General features: G+C 59.8%; 1 protein-coding gene across 37 annotated transcripts in view; it reads left to right on the top strand.

Annotated features, from left to right (window-relative positions):
• NCOR2 (nuclear receptor corepressor 2) overlaps nt 1-21,298 on the top strand; it is a 245,481-nt gene that overhangs the window by 169,213 nt on the left and 54,970 nt on the right. For all 37 annotated transcript variants that reach the window (XM_055358335.2, XM_055358347.2, XM_055358371.2 and 34 more), the window contains 2 exons: nt 1,852-1,914; nt 14,121-14,263. In XM_055358335.2, coding sequence (XP_055214310.1) covers nt 1,852-1,914; nt 14,121-14,263 — 206 coding nt within the window. The remainder of the gene's footprint in view (nt 1-1,851; nt 1,915-14,120; nt 14,264-21,298) is intronic.

Below are 21,298 nucleotides of genomic sequence, written 5' to 3'. Positions count from 1 at the left end.
AGTAACCACCACCCCTTCTTAGAATGTCATGGGCTCTACTTGTCCCCACCCAGCCTCCACCCTGGTAGGCATCTGGTTTTGTACCTTCACTTCTGTGGGCCTCGGTTTCCCCTTCTGTTGAGAAGGGTGTTCATCCCTCACTACCCTCCCAGAAAGTAGAAAAAATGAGATGATGTGAGTGGCAGTTCCCAAGATTCGCCACAGGGGGCAGCGGTGTGCGTCTGTTGTCTCTACTTTGTTTAGCTGTTAGGGTCCAGCCCTCCAGCCACTGCGGGAACCCACCCAGGGGCCCAAGCGCTCAGGCCGAAGCCCCGCCTGCCAGGGCTCATTCTCAGGGTGGAGATGCTGCTTCATCTCCCACAGACCCCCACCGTCCCCTGGGGTCCGGGTCATGCACCTGTCTCTTCTTCTCGTGGGATGTAGTTTGGACCTATTTCATACATGGCCCACTCGAAGCTCAGAGAGGAAACGTTCCCTCTCTAAAAATTTCATTGTAGCTGGGATTAGAACTCAGCCCCATTGGCCACAGAGCCTATGCAGCTCCTGCAGATATTTTCCAGCTGCCTCTTGGTGGCGGTGTACTTGGAGGCCCAGGGTGAAAGGGCTTTCTTCCTGCCTGATCTCTGGGGATAGTCCTCTCGGACCCAAGGCTGATGCTGGGGGCTCAGCCGCAGGGTGGAAAACACACTCCTAGGCCTTCCACGTCTCTTTTGGCACTGGGCACCCTCAGCACCCCTGGCACCCCTGGCTTCTGTAGGCTTCCTCTGGGAGTCCTGTGGGGAGGAATGGGAGCATCGATGAGGTCCCAGAGAGGCCCAGGCTGTGGCTGCAGAGATGGGGGAGGCTGGGGTGGCTCTGGCCTGTCGGGGGTGATGGGGCTGCCCATGGGGGTGGGGGCCGTCTCCCCTCTTCTGCTGGAACCTTCCGCCACTCCTCAGCCAGCCTCTATTGGACACATACTCCCCCTGGCGCAGTTCCAGGTGCTGAGTCCATGGAGCTGATGTCCCTCGCACCCACCCCACTCATGGGTCTTAAGCAACTGGAAAGGAAGGGCCAGGGCTCACATCCAGGGGAGCTCGGCAGACAGACCCAAAAATAGTGCCACTGCAGAGACGCAGCCACCTCCAGCCGACCCCAAGGCCAGGTTGTGTCCCTTCCCAGTAACACCAGAAGCCCCTCCTTGTCCTGGATGAGTGGGGGTATGAACATTCCCTCTGGAGCAGGGCTTCTCCGCCATGGGCGATTTTACTCCCCCACTAGGGGACGCCTGGCAGTGTCTGTGAACAGTTTTGATGGTCACAATTGGAGTGGGGCTGCTGGAGTCCAGCGTGCAGAGTCCAGGGTTGCTAAGCATCCTGCCGTGACGGGACAGCCCCACAGTAATAGAAGAGCTGGGCTCCAAGAGGGTCCTCGGTCAGATGAGGTCCCGGCCCACCTGAAGTTTGTGTCCCACTGTCGCCAAGTCACCAGGTGACCCCTTTCCCAACAGAGTGCAGGCAGAGGCAGTCATGGTCAAGGCCCTTGACTGCTTCAGTGTCCCCTTCTATAAAATGGGGTGATCGCAGGTGCCCCGACTTCAGCGGCTTGTGTGGAGGTCGGCCCCGACCAACGGCATGTGGGACTGCCCAGCACAGCCCTGGCCCAGCATAAAGGTTCAGGGAGTCAGGTGCCACGGCGGGTACTGGCTGGGGAGGGGCGTCTGAAATGTGGCCTTCCCATGGGGTTCAGAGCCGTGCGGTGACACCGTCAAGGCCTGTTCTACTCCCTCCCTGGCTCAAAGGAGAGAAAAGGGCAGAAGGCAAAGTGCCTCCTCTCCCGGCTCCTGCCAATCACCTGGCATCTTCTTTTCAGCCTCCATGGAGCTGAATGAGAGTTCTCGCTGGACAGAAGAAGAAATGGAAACAGCCAAGAAAGGTGAGGGGTGTGCGGCGGCTTTAAGCCTTGTTGGTTTGCATCCAGGGCACCTGAAACTCACATGCTGGGGAGGGTGTTGACACATTTGGCCTTGAGCCAGGGGCTGTGGTGAGGCCTCTGGTGAGGTTCTGGTTCTGGGCTGTTCTCAGGTTTGTCACCCTGGAGCCTCAGTTTTACCTTCCAGAAAATGGGTCTGTGCAGCTGTGCTGTCAGGCTTGTCTTTGTGACTTGAGGGCGCAGCTCAGAGAGACACAGCTTGTGCTGTGCATGTAGTCAGCGAGTGGCTTCTGGGTGACCTCTGTGGCCAGCACCTCTGGGCCTTGGGGACAGAGCAGTGGCAGCACACCTGGGTATCTCGGGACAGTCAGAGCTTGCCGGCGGCCATCTCGGTAGAGTCCTGGGGTCCCGGAGACCTGCAGGGCGTTCATCCAGCCCTTAGAGCCCCAAAGGCCCTATCCTGGGCTCAAGTGTGCTGGGGCTTTGGAAACCTGTCTCAGGTTTGAGCACCCCAATCTGGGTGACGGGTTCTGGAGTGGATGGGGACACCCAGGCCGTTGGGGACAGTCGTGGGAGTGGCTCACACGGCAGGGAGCCAGCAGGCGTTGGTGCTGGCAGCAGAAGCCATCCCGAGCAGGTGGCCTTGTGATGTGCAGCACGGTGGGGGCTGGGATCCAGTGCCTCCTAAGCCGGATCCCCTCTCAGCTGTGCTGTCTCCTGGCCAAGATCTTCCCAGCACAGTGACCTGCCTCTGGGCCTCGGTTTGCCCGTCTGTTGAGTGGGAGGGGCGTCTAGGTTGGCTGTGCGGAATCAGATAACCCTGTGTGAGGGCCCATGGTGGGCTGAGTGGGAGCGAATCTCCTCCCTCCCTCGGCCGTGCCTGGCCTGGGACAGGGGCTGTCGGAGCTGGCGCATCACTGGCAGCACTGCTGAGGCCGGGGCAGCACCTGGCTCCCACGGCGCGCTCACTCTCGGTTACCTAAGAGGTGGGGCCTGCTCCTGTCCCCGCCCATGTCCCTGTTTGTGGGCAAGGAACCAGGAAGCAGAGGCCAAGGAGTGCCACGGGTTCCGGAGCTGGTGTGTGGGGCCGGGAGCAGGCCCAGGCCCCCACTCCCCGTCCCTGTCCCGTGCTTGGTCCCGTGGCCCTGCTGGAGTCGAGGCTGTCTATGACGTGCGGTTTCTTTGTGCAGAAAGCTCCAGGTCGTGACTTATGGAGGGAACAAAGGCCCTTTATAGCAAACGCTCTTGGCACATAAGGGCAGGTGTATCTGAGAACAGCCTGGATCACGGGGCTCCTGGGTCCGGCCCCGTCCTCCACTGTAGTTGTGGGGGGTGCTGAGGGTCCCCACAGCCCTGAGAAGACCCCCATAGCCCCGCCCTCACCCCGGGACCCTGCCCCTCGCCCTCAGAGCTCCTCCGGGGGCACTCTGCCCTCCACCCCTCAGGCTGAGGTGAACCTGGACCCAGAGAGACCCTCGCACCATTCAGGAAGGAGGGCCTGCCTGCCGCTGCAGCGGGTCAGGCTGTGTGTGTGGTGAGTGAGAGGCATGCCAGCGGGGCCTGGGCACTGTATCCAGCTGGTAGGGCCTGGGGCTGCTGTCAGCCCCCAGAGAGACCACATTGTTGTTTCTCTGTCTTTAATGTCCACTTGGTGGTTTCTGGCATGTATTTCATTATAGGCTGCAAAAGAAGCTTTATTGAAATTGTGTGATTCCCGCCGCCTTTTACTTAATTTTGATATGATACACATAACACGAAGCTCAGCATTCTAACCACTGGAAAGTGAACATCTCAATGGCATTAAGTACATCTGCATTGGTGTGCAGCCCTCACCACTGTCTAGTTCCAGAACTTTTTCTCACCCCAGATGGAAATCCCATACCCATTAGCAGTCCCTCCCAGGGCCCCGCCCCAGCCCTGCCAGCCCCTGGCAGCCACTAATGCACTCTCTGTCTCTGTGGATTGGCCTGTTCTGGGCGTTTCCAATGAATGGAATCCTACAGTGTGTGGCCTTTTGTGTCTAGCTCCTTTCTGGGAGCATGATGGTTCTGAGGTTCATCTGAGTAGCTTTGTACGGCTGAATAATACTCCATCACCTGCACGGACCACATTTTGTCGGTCGTTCATCTCTTGGGGGATGTGTGGGTTGTTTCCATGTGGCTGTTGTGAAGAGTGCTGCTGTGAGCATTTGTGTAGAATTGTGTGAGACTTTTAATCACAGGTGAGTCCCTGGGATCTCAGCCTGTTGGCTGGGAGATTTCCCAGAGCACCCACCCATCGGAGGACTCCGCGTGGACATCCCCAAACGGCCAGCCCAGGGTCCCACCGCCTCTCCATCCCTTCTCGTGTCTCCTGTTGTCGCTACCACCTCCTCACCGGTGACCACCCCCTCTCCCGCCGCTCATTGCCTGAGAACTGGGAAGACAGTGCCTGCCCTCTGTTTGCCTTCTGGAAGGGCAGATCCGGAGGCTGGGAGGACAGCTGGGGATGACTCACCGGCGGAGAGGAGCCCGTGTCCCACCATCTCAAGGTTGGGTCCTCAGTGATGACAGTGAGCTCATCCTGGGTCCTGCCCATGGAGACGGCAGTGAGAGTCCCCTGGGGGCCGTGCACGCGGAGGCCCTGCTCAGTGACATTTGTAATAACGTCGTGAGCAGCAGCGTGTTCGTCTGCCGTGAATTACAGCAATCTGGACAATTACTGCTCAGGGTGGCTGCTAATGGCTGTGTGTTCCAGGCGGTGGCAGGAGGGAGCGGGGGTGGGGCGGGGAGACAGGTGCTGGCAGGCCCCAGCAACTCCTCCATAGGGGGTCGGGGTGGAGAAGCTAGGAACGTTCTGGAGCCCCCGCCCAGAAAACCAAGAGTTAGGAAAAGGGACTGGAGAAGCGGCTATTGCTGAGGCAGATGGTCTCTGCCCATCCTTTACCCATCATTTCAGCAACATAGTGCCTCACTCTCTGTGTGGCAGGGGCACTCAGGAATGAGCCAGCCCCACCCCTCCCTCGGGGATCCTGGGCAGATAAGCAGCCAGGTTTCCCCAGGGCCTTCGGACCCCAGCCTGCCTGAAGCTTCTGGAAGACTTTAGCAGCATGGCCCTGGAGGATGAGCAGCAGAGGGGCCCCATCCCTAGGGAGAAACCAGGTCTCAACCCCTGGATGTTTCAGCTGTGTGACCTCAGGCAAGTCAGCCAACCTCTGTGCCTCAGTTTCTTCATCTGTACAGTGGGATTCAAGGAGCGCCCACTGTATGTTTCCTGTGGCTGCCATAATAAAGGGTCATGAACTGGGTGGCTTAAAATAAATGTATTCTCTCACTGTTCTGGAGGCCAGCAGTCCAAGTTGAAGGCATCCAAGAGGCTGCATTCCCTCCAGAGGCTCTGGGGAGGAGCCTGCCTTGCCTCCCCCAGCCCCTGGCGCCTGCCTGCAGCCTTGGCAGTCCCTGGCTCATGACCACATCCCTCCAGGCTCTGCCTTTGTCTTTGTGTGCCTTTCTCCCTGCGTGTCTCTGTCCACATTTTCCTCTTCTTACAAGGACCCACCCCAATCCAGTATGACCCCATGTTGACTTGATCACATCTGCAAACATCCTTTTTCCAAATAAGGTCACAAAATGGACACAAAATGTTGGGGGGATGCTCTCCAACCCAGCACACCCACCTTCATGGGGTTTTGGTGAAAGTACACAGAAGAGCTGAGGGCAGTGCTGCCCGGGGCATACCGACCTCCCCATCACTTTGTAGCTACAAGCAGGTCCTTAGCCCCCTGACCTTGGCCTGGCCCATCTGTTTCACCCTCAGTTACCATCGTTCTCTCAGATGAGGCAGGGATGCTACCTCCTAGGGGCACTTTAAAGATGGAGCGAGCCACATAGGAACAGTCCTTGATATACAGTAGGCACTCAGAAATAGCAGGCCGCCAGCTTAGGGCGCAGTCTCCAGACCCTGCTGCCTAGGTTTGGGTCCCAGCTGTGCCTCCTGCAGAGTCTGACCCTGAGCAGGTGCCTACACTTTGGGGCCTCGGCCCCCGCCACCTCTGTCTTCGCCCCGGCGATGGGGGTCGGAGGTAAGTCACCTGCCAAGCAAATGTACAGTGACAACTGGAGGAACTTCCATGGTGCTGGGGGCCACCAGTCAGAGGGCTCCCCTGAGGAAGGGGCTGACACCCAGAGCATGAAATAATAGTGAATATCACCCAGTAACACCGTGGAGCCCATCCTGCGTGCTGGGCACTGCTGGAAGCTTTGTGTGTATGAAGTCACTTTATCTCTACCAACCTGACTAGGAGGCAGGTGCTGTTAATATTTCTGTTATTCAAATGAGGAAACCGAGGCCTAGAGAGGCTTAGTGAGCAGCCTAGGGTCACACAGCTGTGAAGTGGTAGAGCTGGGATTTGAACCCAGGCACTCTACTTGCAGAGTAGGAATGGGGTTGGCATGAGAGCTGAACAGGTTAGTCCATGGGCCAACCTGTTGACCAGATAACAAAGGCAGGACAGGCATGTGCAAAGGCCCCATGGCAGGGGCAGTGTGGCCCCATGAGAAGTGGTTGAATCCCAGAAGGTAGAGGGGCCACCGGGAGCCTGGCCTTGCCAGCATGGGATGGAGTGTAGCTATTACTCTAGAGCGTGGGAGGCCATTGGGGAGGGGCTGGGGACATGACGGCCATAGGGTTTCTGGTGGGCAAGTGAGCAACTTCCCTTCTTGTGTGCACTGGGCTGTGGCTGCCTGCCCTGGGGCTTGTGCTGCCTGAGGACCGAGAATGTTCAGGAGGCAGCTTCCCCAGGAACCGGGCAGCTCCGGGGAGCTGGCCGCCTGCCCTCGGGCCCAGCGCCAAGTGGGGAAGGAGGGGCAGGGCAGGAGCAGGGCTGGGATGAGGGACTCGGTTCCCCTGGGAAAGGTCAGCCTGGCCTGGCTTGGAAGCCTGACCCAGCTGTGCGAGAGGCCCGAGGCTCTGCTGGCAGCTCCTCCAGGCCCCAGCCCTCTTCTCTGGCGGGCAGAGAACCTGCTGTGGAGGGGGTTGGGAGGCTCCCGGTCACACCATTGTCACACCATTCTAGACCGGGAGTTGGCTCTGGCCCGCCTCCGGGCTGCCAGTCCTTCCCAATCTCCAGGGAGCGGCCAACAGTGGGAGGATGTGCGAGACCAGGCCCTGGTGGCTCCCGGTAAGCCCGGGCAGACCCCAGAGGCCTCCCCCAGGACTCCAGCTGCCTTGTCTAGTGGCCTTGCCACTTCTCACAGGAGCGAGGCAGGAACCACCCATTGCTGTGCACATGGGCTGGCCTGACGGGCTTTTATGGATGAAGCGTCTAAGGCATGGGAAGGGGAGGGGTGAGCCCCCAGCCTGGAGCCTGGAGAGCAGGACCTCCTCCACTACATGTCCACTGGGAAAGCCTTGGGCTGTGCCCACCATGGGCCCCCCAAAAGAGAAGCGCCTGTGTGCTTTGCCGCACAAAGCTGCCAGAGCTTACAGTGGGGTGGGCGGGCCGGTAGGCAGTGCTGCTGCTCCTGGGTTTGGGTCTGCCCGGCTACTTCCTGGTGCAGCTGTCCGTCAGGGCCCAGCAGGAGGCAATACTCGGGCTGTGTGACTCAGGAGGGATGGTATACCAGGCAGGGACGGTGCGGTGCCTCGGGGCTCGTGTCCAAGGAGACTGTCACCACGTGTGGTCTGGAGAGAGACCACTAGGGAGGGTGCATGTCTGGGGCTGGTTGGCCTCCCGGCCGGATATGTGAGAAACAGTCTGTTGTGATGGTTTGGAGGGAGGAAAAAATTGGGGTTTCTGCAGGAACTTGGGGTACAGCCAGACACAGGGGCAGGTTCTGGACCACACTCTTGCTCTTGACAGCACCCTTGAAGATGAAATCAGGCATCGACAAGCCCCCCTTCCCTCCTAGGGGAAACCCATGAATCCCCATCCACGTGGCTCCTGACTCAGGGAAGGAGCACCTGGCGGTTGATGCGGTAGTAATGATGCCTGTCGTCAACGTGGCGCGGCTGGTGCTCACAAGCAAGGCAGGCCCTCCACACGTGTGTGTACACACGCACGCATACACACGACTTCTGCTTTGCACAGGAGAAGACCAAGGCCAGAGGGAGAGCCAGTGCTCACCCAGCCCATTGCGGTGGACACAGGGCGTGGGGTGGTCTGTCTGACCCCCCAGGCTGGCTTCCAACTTTGCTCTGCTCCGTAGGAAAACGTGACATTGAAAGGTGTAACGTGGCACTTCCGGAAATGGTAGGCGAGACAGCGCCAGGTCGTATGCAGGTGACTTTATTTCATCTTAATGAGTCTGGGTTTTTTTGAGAGCTGGGAGAAGACGTAGCTTTTTCACATCGTACCTATGATTTATGGGTATAATTGCTGATGCGGAGGCTAAGGCAGATAGCGAGGCTGATTTTTGAAAGAGTAGATGGAGAGAAAAGAGTGGGAAGGTGCAAGTCCAGATGTGATGTTATCCAGCCAACATCCTGATGGGATTTCAGGATGGCCGGAGTTCGGGAAGTCCTGACAAGACACGCAGGAGTGCCCGGCCTGTCAAGGGTGTCAATGCGGAGGCACCGTCCCTGTGGAACCCCCCCAGGGCTTGGGGTTTCTGAAATGAGGAAGTGGCATGACTCAGGCCCAAGACGGCTGGGTTCTTTTCCTCCCAACTTTGATAGGGTTTTAGGCAGAACATGCTGAGTTTCTCGGGGAAAATGGCAGGTGGGGGGCGGTGGTCGATGCACCCCTCTGGCAGGCAGCCTGTGAGTCTTCATGGAAGGGGTGGGAAACGTCAAGGCTGGAGGTGACTGGCTGGGGTGGGGAGAGCGAGTGTGTTTCCAGAGTTGGGGGCTGACTTCCAGAGAAAACAGCTGCAACATCCCCAGATGCAGATGGGCGGTGGTGTGGTCCCCTCGGAGTCCTAGCTGTGGATGCAGGTTTGCAGACCCTTGGAGAAAAGCAGCTTGGAGGCATCTGAGCAGCAGCACAGGCCTCCCTGAGGGCCAGAGCACCTGAGCCGAGGAGGCTGAGTCCTGGCCCCCACGAGAACAGCTCGTCATGGGCCCCCGGATGGCATGTGGGACGCTGCCCCATGGGTGCCCAGAGCAGGAATAGCCCAGCGGAGCCCCAAGCACCCACTCCCGTGGCCGCCGGGCCCCTGCGCCTGGCTCTCCACTCGGCGTCTGTGACTCAGACCTCCTGGCTGGACTTCCTGTCTTGGTCAATTTCACTTCCTAGTTCCTGCCTCCTGACTCTTCAGAACGAAACTCCTTCCTTAGAAATTAGAAGTGGGGTCGGGGAATCCAGACCACAGGGCATGGTGGCAGAATCTGCCATCTCCGCCCTGGCACAGAGTGTGGGGGGCGTGTGCCTGGGTGTCAATGGGGATACCCCAGCCTCTTTTGGGAGGGTTCGGGGGCCCCTGCAGAGCTAAATGCACAGCCCCCTCTTCCTTTGCAAGCTCCTTACCAGGGACCCAGATGGGTGGCAGAGATGCCCAGGGTGCTCAGCAGGCCCCGGACACCTGCCGATGAGCAGTGGAACGAGGGAGCTAATTTCAGAGGCGGTGAAAGCTATGAAGATGATCAAACCCCGGGATGGCAGGGCGACGGGGGGTTCACTTTGGAGGGGCGGGCAAGGAAGGCTTCTCTGAGGAGCTATCACTTGAGCCAAGACCAGAGGGAAGACAAGGCACATCCGTGAGGAAACCCGTGGAGGCAGCAGGAGCAGCTGGTGCAAAGGCCCTGGGGCACACACGAGTGACCCAGAGAGAGGCTGGGCGGGTTCATGGAGCTGGCTCCTAAGGGTCACCTGGGCCGTGCTAGGGCCTTTGGATTTTATTCCAAGAGCTTCATGTGGTCACTGGAAGATTTTAAGCAGAGGAGTGATTTCACGGGGTTGGCATCCTTAAAAGTGCACTGAGACCTCCCCTGCAGAGGGCAGAGGGCAGGACTCAGGTGGAGAGGCCCAGATCCCTGATGTGGTTGAGGTTTGTTGCCCTCCCCTGGCATCGTGCCCCAGGACGAGGGCTGGGGGTGCAGGGACATTCCAGAGACGCCTTCTGCTCCCCAGGTTTTTAGGGGGCAGGATGGAAGGGCTGGGAGTTAAAGGGAAAAGCAGGTTAATGATCCCAGAGTCAGGGAAGTCGGTCGTGACCTGAATCTAGGATCCAAAGTTCAGCTCAGTTAACTTTCAACCTTCTGGGAGGCTCCCCGGCATTTCCCACAGTGTTTCTTCACGGCTGCAGGGGCTCTCGGAGGAGGACGAAAGGGGCAGCTGTGGTCCCGAGACCCCCCAGCAGCAGAGGGCCCTTTGGGGACCCCAAATCCCCAAACCCTTCCCCCTCCCCTAAGTGGTTGGAGGTCTCACGTGCACCCTGCAAAGGCTCCTCAAGTCCCGGGATCCCTCCGGAATGCGAGGCTAGCCCTGCCCACCCACAGCCCCCGACAGAGGGCTCGGTCAGCCTCGGCAGCATCAGGCCAGGCAGGGGGCAGAGCTCAGGTGGAACTGACACGGAGGGTGGGGGACGGGCGGCAGGGGATGATGGCGGAAGAAGCTGTTTGCTCCCCGTCTGCCGGGGGTGGAGAAGCTCTGTTTTTCTGGAACCCTCATCTGTTCTTACCACTGCTGACGCCGCCACCACCGCGGATGGGGAGAGAGGGAGGGGGAGCCAGTGCCAAGTTGGCCCGCCCCTTGTGAACCTGGGCCTCTGCCACGCTCCCCCGCCCGCCTGCCCGCCCGCCGCGAGCCTCCGTCTGGAGGTCACATTCAGTCCTGCCGCGTCTCGCTGGGTCAGGCAGGAAGAAGATCAGAGCTGAGCCCGGCTGCGGGGGACACGGCTGCCCTGCTGGGCCTGGGTCCTTGGATTTTGCCCGGCCCGGGGGTCTGTGGGCTCTGGCCGGCATTGCTCGCTGAGCGTCCGCACTGGGCACATTGGTGCTGGAGGAGCTCGGCACGCTGCGCCCCGGTGATACCTGGCCCAGGGGCACCCCACACGCACCACTGACAACTTCCCGCCACCCACCACCCTCGGGGAAGGGCACCTCGCGCGCCCACAGCGGCTTGGGGACGGCGTCAGAGGCGTCAGAGGTGGCAGCGGCCGCTGGAGGAGCCCCGGGCCACCACAGGCAGGCGGGCTTGTGAGGAGCTGCCTCCCGCCCCTCTCGAGCCAGCCTCCACCCGCCGCGTCCCTCCCTCCCTCGCTCCCTCCCTCCCTCCCTCCCTCCCTCACCGTGGGACGGAGAAGGATGTGAGGCTGAGCTGAGCCGCCAGCAGACGCCAGCCAGCAGCCTCGCAGAGCCGACCGTGGCCGCCCAGCCTGCCGGCCCACTTCTCTGGGCCCGCTCCCTGGGGCATCTTCCCAGCCCTATGTTTCCGGAAAACTTGGCCGAGGGGGAGACGCGAATGAGAGGATGTGAGTGAGTGGTCCTGGGGAGGGGATGGGGGACTGCGGGTGCAGGGACAGGGACCGCAACGTGGCCATCTGGGATTTGAGGCTGGGCAGCTGGGGCAGCTGGGGAGTCGGAGTTCTGGGCCCCTGGAGTGGATGGGGGTCCCAGCCCATCCTTTCCCCCATGCCCCCTCCTCTCTCTCCCTGCTGGGCTGAAGCTCTCCTGGAAGCAGGGGTGGGACCTGGATCTGTGCCTGGGAAGGTCTGTGATGCTGTGTGCACAGGGGGTCTCTCCAAGTGGACTGGGGCTTCAAGCTGGGTCTGGCGGGGTGGGCTCCAAGGCACGGTAGGGTGGAAAGTCTTTCTCTCTGTGCCCGGCACCCTCTGCCTGGGCTTCCCAGAACAGGAACCAGAGGAAGCCAGTGCCAGCCTGCCCCTACCCCGCAGCCCTGGCCGGCACTAATGGGACACCCACTCTGGCCCCTCACACGGCAGTTAAGGAAACTGAGGCCGGAGAGCAGAAGGGCTGGCCAAGACTGCTAGCGAGCTCTGGCCAGGCGCCCGGGTGACTCTGCCCAGCTCCTTTGGGAGCCGTATGTTTTCAGGAAGGGCTGGGTGACCCCCACCCCCACCTCCATCCCCTCTCCTCTGCCCTCAACCCACTCCCACTGCCCCCATGATCGGAGTTAATTAGGGTCCCCAGCCCCCAGCGAGGCTCCTAGCTACCTCCTTATTTATTGACTGAGTTTGGAAATGTCAACCTCCCCAGCGTTGTTGGGCCACCCTCCCCCCGTCCCCTGAGCTCTCCATGCCCACCCCACCCAGCAGGCCCAGATGGGAGACCCGCCCCCTCTTGCCCTCTCCCACCCGGGTGCCGGGTCTGTGATCCCTCTGGCCCAGCGTGTTTGCCTGGGCTCTCTTGGCCCCTGTTGGGGAAATATAAATAAACGCACGGCCCCGTCCGCCAGGTTCTGGAAGTGGCAGCTGCTGCTGGCGCGGGCGGAGGGAAAGGTCAGGGGCCGGGTGCCACTTGATCCCACGCCCCGGCCCTCCCTTCTGCGCCTGTCCTTGAGGAACCCTGAGGAGCGGGCTGTGAGGCCACGTGGCTCCCAGGGCCATGGCAGGCGAGCAGGTGGCCTGTCAGTCAGTGCCACCCCCACGCCACGGGGGCCAGAGGACCCGGAGGGCAGGAAGTCTGGGGCCCCACACCCGCGTTGCCCCCCTTGGCTGGTCCTCTATGCTTGGGTGAGTTGGCGGGACCCTCTGAACCGAGATTTCCCCCTCCTGGGGGTGGGAAAATGGTCACAGCCATGACAGCAAGGATGAGACGGAACCAAGTCTTTGAAGGGCTTTGCAAACTCTGTCACTTAGCCGTGCCACGGGCTGATGTGTTGATGTTTCTGCTGCTGTTGTTTTATTTGCATTAGAGCCTTGTGTGTAGCAGGCAGGCAGGCAGCCAGCACGTGGGTGGGTGGGTGGGTGGGTGGGTGGGTGGATGGATGAATGAATGAATGAATGAATGAATGAATGAAAGAAAATACCAACACAGACAGCTGCCCCTCGGCTCCCCAACCTCTGAACAATTTTAGCTGGAGCTTGGCTTGCAGCTTGATTTATTCAAGGAAAATGGTTAAAACCTTCATTATGGGAAATCTTTCATTAAAGTCCTTACAAGTGTAGCTCCAGCTCAGGGAGGCTGCCATGTCCCGAGCTACGTGATTCAGCCTTGGGGCCTGCTGCCCTGGAGGGGCACCCTCTTGCCGCACAGACCCCTAGGTCAGGAGCACTCCCTGTCTCTCCCACAGCCCTGGGAAAGTGGGCAGGCCCTACCTGCATGGACTGGCTGGGCCACACAAGGTCACGCCGCTGGAGACACAGGCATAAATATAGAGCTGCCTGGCCTGTGCCTGTGTGTGCCGCAGCTCGCCGGGCAGACAGGCCGAGACCGGGGGCTTGGCTTCCCAGGCACTGCCTCTGGTGCAGCAGGGGCTGTGTTTCTGCCGAGCCTGGTGTTTGTGGCCTTGAAACTAGAACCTGGGGGGTGGCATGCTCTGGTTCTGGCCTGAGACCTGGTGATGGAGGGAACTTTTTCTGCCAATTCCTGGAGGGTCTCTTCCCACAGCAGGAGGTCTGTGAGGCTGAGAGAACCTCCTGGTGGTGCGGGTTGGGGTTTGGGAGCAAATTCCAGCTGCGCAACCAGGCCTGGTGGGCCCCGAGTCCTGAGTGGGCCTTTAGGTGCCCTTAGGGAGTTTGGGCCCTGGAGGTGCCCCAGTTAACCTGGGCCTGGAGGCTCCTGGCTCCAGTTCATCCCCACCCTGACTTCCACCCTCCCATCCCCTGCTCACCACGTCCCTTCCTTTCGCTGGGCCGGTGTGGCCGGAAAACAACCCGTCTCCCGAGGCCTCGCCTGCAGCTGTGAGCAAGTGTCAGGGCTGGGTCACGTCGGCCGGGCCCTCCGCCCAGCAGGAGAGGTGGGGCCTGGGCAGAGGCTGTGTGTTCTGGATATTCACAGCCCTCTGCCCCCAGACTCCCACGCAGTGGCCTCGGTGGGGCTTCACCTGTCGCTTTTGGCTCCTCCAGCCCAGGCCTTTCCCATGCATCCTGGCCTGGAGTCAAGTGACTGAGAAACCAGACCCCAGAGGCCAGGCCTGCCACCTTCTAGTACCTTCCCCGCCAGGGGACACGTGGCCCATCACTGTCTCTTCTTCCAGAGGTCCTGGGCCTGAGCAGGGAGCCCCAGGCTGGGTTTCTGCTCCAGGCCCGTTTGCCCCCCAGGCCATGGATGCAGGCCCCCTCTGCGTGCCGGGCCTGGCCTCCTCTCACTGCCCTCCTCTCCTGAGACAGGTCTCCTGGAACACGGCCGCAACTGGTCGGCCATCGCCCGAATGGTGGGCTCCAAGACTGTGTCGCAGTGTAAGAACTTCTACTTCAACTACAAGAAGAGGCAGAACCTTGATGAGATCTTGCAGCAGCACAAGCTGAAGATGGTGAGTCCCCAGTCACGCTGTACCGCGCCTCCGGGAAGCTGGGAGAGGAGCCCAGACCGCCTCAGGAGATGTCTCTGCACCCCAGGAGGCATGGGCTGGGGAGGGGCTATTATGCCGCCTTGTTAGAACTCAGCTTCTGGGGGTTCAAGACCGGGAGTACCCCGACATGGCTGCAGGCGGCAATGCTGCTATGAGTGTCCCTGCCTTGGAGACGGGCCGGGCCAGGCTGCCCTCCACCCCCACCCTGCACCCCACTCCTCTCAGACAGACACCTCTGGGGGCCCTCAGCCCTGTCTCATGGTGTGGGGGAAGGAGCGCGGTGGACCAGACTGACTCAGCCAGGAATTCGGGCTGTCAGCGCGTTGGAATGAGGACCCGGAGGCAAATGGGTCCTGAGCGAGTGGCTCCCCCGCCCCATTTGACCTCACAGCTTTAGGGCTGCCGTGGCGGGGGAGGGACAGGTCTGGGGGGCGGGGGCGGACGTCTCAGCCCCAGCATCCTGGAGGGCTTGAGGCAGGCCACGGGAGGCTGAGATCCTTCCCTCCTCCACAAGCACAGAAGGTGCAGGCTCGCCTCGCCGGCGTGTAAATGGCCTCTGAGGAGCAGCCGCTTCTTCCACAGCTGTTTCTGGGAATTGAGGAGCATTTTGGGGAGACCTCTGCTGCCTTCCCTCTCTCCTTCCCTTCCTCCCTCCTTTCTCCCTCTTTGACACACTTGCCAAGCATTGTCCCCTTTTTGGAGCTGGGGAAACTGAGGCTTAGGCTCATGTGCGACTGAATTGCGATATGCACCCACAGTTATGAGATCAGCACCCACGCTCTTCATCGCTAGGCTGCGTGTTTCCTCATTGATACAGAAGCACTGAGGGAGGGGTTGCATAGTTCCCCTCCCCCAGGACGACTACTCCCCCCGCCACTCCCGAACCATGACATCGGGCTGCCTTGTGCCTGGGTGTAAAGTGTGTGCAGTGGGTTCCGGCAGGCCGTGCTGAATTGCTCCCTCCATGCAACCTGCTGAGGCCCAGAGAGGGTGAGCAGGCTGTGAGGTCACACAGCCTGCAGTGGGAGGACCAGGTATAGCCTCCCCCTGTTTGAACTCCGCCCAAGCACTGTGCAGAATTTAAGGACATCCTTCCACCCTCCCGAGTGGGTTCTTAGTGAGTCATGTGTGCGCGCGGCTGCTGGTGGCTCCGGGACCGAGGGGGCACGGTCCCACGGCCCTGTGGTCAGGGCTGAGATCCACCCTCTGGCCTCAGGGAGGCCCCTCCCCATCACTTCCAGTTAAGCAGTGCCCCGCGTGCCCTCCACATTGGCCCCTGGGATTTGTCCCCAGAGCTCAGGGCTTCAGGCAGCGCCTTTTTCTTCTGGATGCTTCGGGCCTTCTGGTTGGGTGTGGAGGAAGGCACCGCATCTGGCTGAATGTGCGGAACCCCGTCCCTAACACTTGCTGGAGTCCCTTCTGGCAAAGAGGGCCTGAGCAGCCTGGGGGCGCAGAAGGGGGCCTGGGCCGGGGGATGTTGTGGGCCATTGATTCTGTCAGCCAGGTCAGGAGTCTGAGGTGGTTCATCCAGGATGACTTGGGGGCAGGGCTTTGGCCCTGAGCATCTCGCCAGGAACAAAAAGGGCCTCCTGCTTTCTCCCCAGCTGTCCTTTCTCTTTCTCTCTCCTCCCCCTGCCTCCCCCCTCCCCCGGCCTCCCCCCTCTGGGGCCCCCTCCGCCTGTCCCCCTCACCCCACGACCACGGACGTCTCCCCCCGCTGCAGCCTGCTGCCACACAGCCTGGCTTTCCAGGCTTCCACAGGGTGTGGCCCCACTGTACCCCTAGAGACTCCAAAACCTGAGAGTGGCTTGGAGGACCAGAGACCCCAGCACGGTGAACCATCCCATTAGGCCCAGGGCGAGACTGGGGTCAAGGCCCAGCTTGTGGATTTGGGCACCCCTGTGACCTTGGGCAGTGAATTCAGCCTTCTAAGCCTCAGTTTCCCCATCTGTAAGGTAGGAGAATAACAGTTGTTATCCAAGAGGTCCTATGAGGAGTGAACGAGTGATTACCTGTGAGGTCCTTAGTGCCTGCCAGAGGGGCAGCGCTCCGGGAGGGCGACGTGCCCTAGTTACTCTTACTGCTGTGGTTATTGTTATTTTATCTGGATACCATCTACCCCCTTCTCAGGGCCACCTGAGGCCCCCTCTTTTTTTTTTTTTTTGAGTTGGAAGGTTTTATTAGACTAGGAGATTTGTGGGAGGTATGAGCACTGGGCCAAGGTGGCACGGGCCATGCCTAAGGCACCCTGTTGGGTGTGGTGACCACCAGTGAAGCCGCTGGCGTGGACGAACATGCAGCCAGAGATCCCACTGATGAGGGCGCCTCTTGAATGGTGCGTGCAGGCACAGCCACAGTGTGCTATGGGTTGGGAGCAGGGACTGGGCCCAGGAGAGCTGAGTTTGGACGTAGGCTCTGCCACCTACTAGCTGTGTGGCCTTGGGGAAGTGACCTGTGCTCTCTGTGCCTCAGTTTCCCCATCTGAAATGGGGACAATAATGGAACCCACTTCAAAGGGCTGTTATGGGAATACACTGGGTGGCTGCCTGCAGAGTGCTGGGAATGCGGCCTAGTATGCCCCAGGCACTCTGCTAGTGAGAGCTCTGATGGTGCTGGTGGTGGCACACTCACGACTGATTGATTCATTCATTCATTCATCCATTCATTCAAAGAGGCATTCCAGAAGGATGGTGCAGAGCAGGGCTTTGGAGCTAGTGGCTTTGTACCCCAGCTCTGCCACTTAGTGACTGGGTCCAAGGATACTGGGCTTCACCTCTCCGTGCCTCAGTTTCCACCTCTGTAAAATGGGGATAAGAATGGGACCCAGTCGTAGGGCTGTTGAAGAACAAGTGTGTTTCTTTTTGTAAAGGGTGGTGCCTGGTCCTTGGTCAGCCCTCAATAAGCATTCAGTATTATCCTCACTGTCCATTCAGCAGCCCCATATTCAGCGCCTGCTGTATCCCAGGGAAGCAATGGCAGCTGCCCTGAGGGCAGAGACATGGATGGGGTTTTCCTGCTGGGCTGTGGAGCTAACACTTCGTTAGTGGAGCGTGGAGGGAGTAGGGGCTGCACTGAAGGATTCTGAGCTGAGACACGGCCCCCATCCAGGGCTGGACTCAAAGTGGGTCGTCCTAGTGTCAATGAAAGTTATTCTGATCCGAATGACACAGTCAAAGCTGATAAAGAAGGTGGCCCTTCTGTCCCCTGACGCTGAAGACTCTGGAGGCGTGGACAGGAGGGGACCCCGAGATCCAGGTTGGGACCTGGATGAGAATGAGTGATTTGGGAGTGTGGGGTTGGTTCTCGCTCCTGGCCGACCTTGAAGGAGCACCCTCATATCGCGGGCTGCAGAGAAAGTGGAGCAGATGCAGGGACCCACTACAGGAAGTGGGGCTCAGGCCAGGCCATCCGTCTTCAAGTAGCCGTTCTTGGTGCAGTGGTGAGCTCCCCATCGCTGCAGTAAGCAAGCAGGTCTCACCAGGAGAGGTGCCGCTGAACCTGGTGACCTCCACCTCCTGCCCCTCCCCTGTGCCTTTCAGTCCCAGGGAGGAGGGCATATCCCAGTGAATCCTAACACAGTAACAGCCACCTCTGGCTGCTGGCCCAGCCCTGTCTGGAGTACAGGAAGACATGTCACCCTTGGCCAGAGAAGGAAGGAGTGGGGAAGCAGAGGGTCAGTGGGTGTCCCCTCCCGCCTTGCACTAGGTCTGGCCCGAGTGTGGCCGCAGGCGACGTCAGCAGGAAGCAGGATCCAGCGGCCGGGTGGGCGGGGCATGTCCCGGAGTTATGTAACACTTGGCATCAGTGTCTTCTGCGAGGTTTCCCTCCCCCTCCTTATGGCCGAAGGTTACCCTTTTCTCCCATCTGTGAATTCAGGCCCCTGGGGCTCGGCTTCCACGTTCCTCAGTCTCTGTCCGCCTCAGCCTTGGCCCAGCCCCGCCTTGTTTTCTGCTGTTAATCTCTTCTACCTGAGGCTGCACAGGCCTGCAGAGAGATGGTCCAGCCATGAAATGTTTGAACCTGGCCTGCATTTAAATCTGAGCTCCTCAACTCATGAGCTGTATGGTCTTGGGCAAGTGTCTTTGCCTCTCTGAGCCATTGTCACTGTCTATCAGGTTCATTCATCTAAAGACATAGTTACAGAGCGTCTGTTCTGTGCTAGACACTGTTCCAGGTATGGTGGGAATACAGCAGAGAACAAAGATCCCAGCCCTTGAGGAGCTGGTGCGAGAGACAGGTTCACACACTCAATTTCAGAATGGAGTCTGAAGATGCTATGAGAAGAATGTGGTAGAAAGTGATTGATGGTGGGGGTGGGAGGGATGAGCTAATGATGGAGTGATCAGGGAAGACCTCTCTGATGTCTGAGCTAAGGCCCGAAGGAGGTGAGGAAGTGAGTTATGCAGATATCTGGGGGAAGGGTGTCCAGGCAGGGGAACAGCCAGTGTAGAGACCCTGTGGCTGGGGCAGCGAGCAGGGAGGGCAGTGTGTTTGTAGCACAGTCTCTGAGGAGGGGAGAGGGGAGAGCAGCTTGGAGAGGCAGGCGGGGTCCAGGGCTGGATCACACAGGGCCATATGGATAGGGGGAGGACTTGGGGATTGTATCCAGGTGTTGGAGAGTTTGAAGCAGGGGGTGGCATGCGGTGATTTGCAGAGCAGCTGTGCAGGTCCAGTAAATTAATACCAGAAACCACTTGGCGCATAGTAGGTGCTTAATAAACGTCAGGCGTAATGATTAATGCCATCACTAGCATCTCCTATTCTACACACACCTCCTGATCCCATGGTGCTGGACCATATGTGTAAGGATTAACTGTAACTCCTGGGACTCTCTCTGAGACCCAGCTTTGTGGGGATTCAGGGTATTGGCACCATCCCCGTCCACTGCCTCAGAGACCCCACCCCGCCCCCCGCAGAGACACCTTGCACTCCAGGATGCTGGGCACCACGACCAGGCCGACAGGAGACCCCTGTTCCCTGCGAGACTCTGAGCGTCTCCCATGTCCCAGCCACCGCCCGGGCAGCTCAGGGCACCCAGCCCTGAGTCTTTCCTGAGCCTCTGTCTGCCAAAAATAGATTCGGGAAGCAGGGGGAGCCCTCAGCCGCAGCCGCAGAACCCACATGCCACCACTTTCTCAGGCCGCCACAGGCTCGAACTCTCCTGGGAGAGGCTCAGGATTCAGGGCAGGGCTGGGACTGGGCCCAGGACGTGTGCGGGGTTGCAGAGCTGGGCATCCCTGTGGGCCCTGTGGGCACTGGCAGGGGCAGGGCTGTGGCCCTCTGGCCGACTGTTGGTCGGAAACCGTGACTAACGGACGAGCAGACGTTTCCCTTTTCCTCCCTGCGTTCCAAGCGGCTGTGCTCAGAGGAACCCTGTTTGCTCAGGAAGAAGGCAGGACAGGAAGTGATCCCACTCCCTGCCTGTGGCTGGGGCTTGGAGCTCGAGACCCCCTCTCCTCCCCTCCATGAGGCCCAGCTCCAGCCTGGCCACGGTGAAGGGCTGGGGTGGGCGGGGCCCACCTGGCATTTGCCCGAGAGCAGGCTGTGTGGTCTGGACGTCAGCAGCTTTTTCTTGGAATCCGGGTGCACCAGCGCAGAGGGATGTGTGATTCCCCCTGGCTGCCGCAAGGAAGTACCACAGACCGGTGGCTTCAAACAACAGAGATGTATTCTCTTCCAATTCTGGAGGCTAGACGTCTGGAACCAAAGCGTCCACAGGGCTGTGCTCACGTTCAAGGCTGCAGGGGAGCCTCTTCCATCTTCCAGCGACTGCTGGCAGTTCGTGACATTGTTTGGCTTGTAGCTGCATCCCTCCACATGTGCCTCCACTGCCACAGGGCCTTCGTGTCCCTGAATCCGTGTTTCCCTCTTCTTCCAAGGCTGTCAGTCCTGTTGGATTTAGGGCCCACCCCACTCCAGTGTGGCATCATCTTAACTAGTGACATCTGCAGGATCCCGTTTCTAAATAAGGTCTGAGGTTCCAGGTTGATGTGAACTTTGAGGGACACCATTCAACCCAGTACAGGGCTCTTGGCTGAGAGCTGCGGGCACCTCCAGGTGTGGCGGAGGGCCCACCTCTTTCTCAGCAACCCCAGAGGGATCAGGCTGCCGCCCCCCCGTCACACCAGGCTGTGATGGGCACCCCCCAGTGTCTTTCCAGTCCCCCTGGGAGTCCCCAGTCACTTCGAGATGCTGCCTCCACGATGCCCCTGCTCTCTGCTGTCTATGCGTTCAAGCCCACAAAGGCTGGCCTTTCACAGTTGCTCAGCAAGTCAGTCAACAAATGCTTTCTGAACCTCTGCCTGGCTCAGCGTGGGGACAAAGAGACACCCACCCCAGTGAGCTACCAAGACGAGCGGTTTGATGATGGTGCCTAAGCTGGGGGAAGAAGGGTGGGCTCTGTGTGTGAGAAGCTGGGGTTCCCAGGAGCAGGGTGCGGTGCGGGGAAAGTGGAGGCCCCACGATGAGGGCTTCTTTCCATTCCTGGACACACCCGGCATGTTCCCCACACAGGGGCCTTTGCACCTGTGACTCCCCGCACCTGCCACTCTCGTCCAGAGCCTGGCCTGGACCATTCCCTCCGCCGTCAAATCTTGGCTCAAATGTCACTTCCTTGCAGAAGCCCTTCTGGACTGTTCTGTCCAGAGGAGCCCCTGCCTTGTGCTCCTTGTCCCACCCCGTTTCACCCACGCGACCCTCTGATCCTCTGAGTGCTGCTTCTGTGTGAGGAGCACGTTGCCGGTCTCCCCAACGGCAGGGCAGCCTCCAAGGGCAGGACCTTGTCTACCCCGTGCCTTGTGTCCCCACAGCCCTGGTATGCAGAGCCGGGCACACAGTAGGTGTTCTGTAAAGGTTCAGGGAATGAAACGCGAGCTTCCCAGGCTGGCCTGTTCCCCCGGGGACAGGTGAGACTTGCATAGCAAGGAAAAGCTTCCTGTGTTCATTCACTCCACGTGTGCCGATGAAGCTGACAGGGTGTCCCCAGGAGGCGTGGTC

Source organism: Gorilla gorilla, chromosome 10 (genome assembly GCF_029281585.2).
Source record: "Gorilla gorilla gorilla isolate KB3781 chromosome 10, NHGRI_mGorGor1-v2.1_pri, whole genome shotgun sequence".
Classification (NCBI taxonomy): domain Eukaryota; kingdom Metazoa; phylum Chordata; class Mammalia; order Primates; family Hominidae; genus Gorilla; species Gorilla gorilla.
Note: the sequence above shows the minus strand (reverse complement) of the source record. Positions and strands in the feature narration are given on the sequence as shown.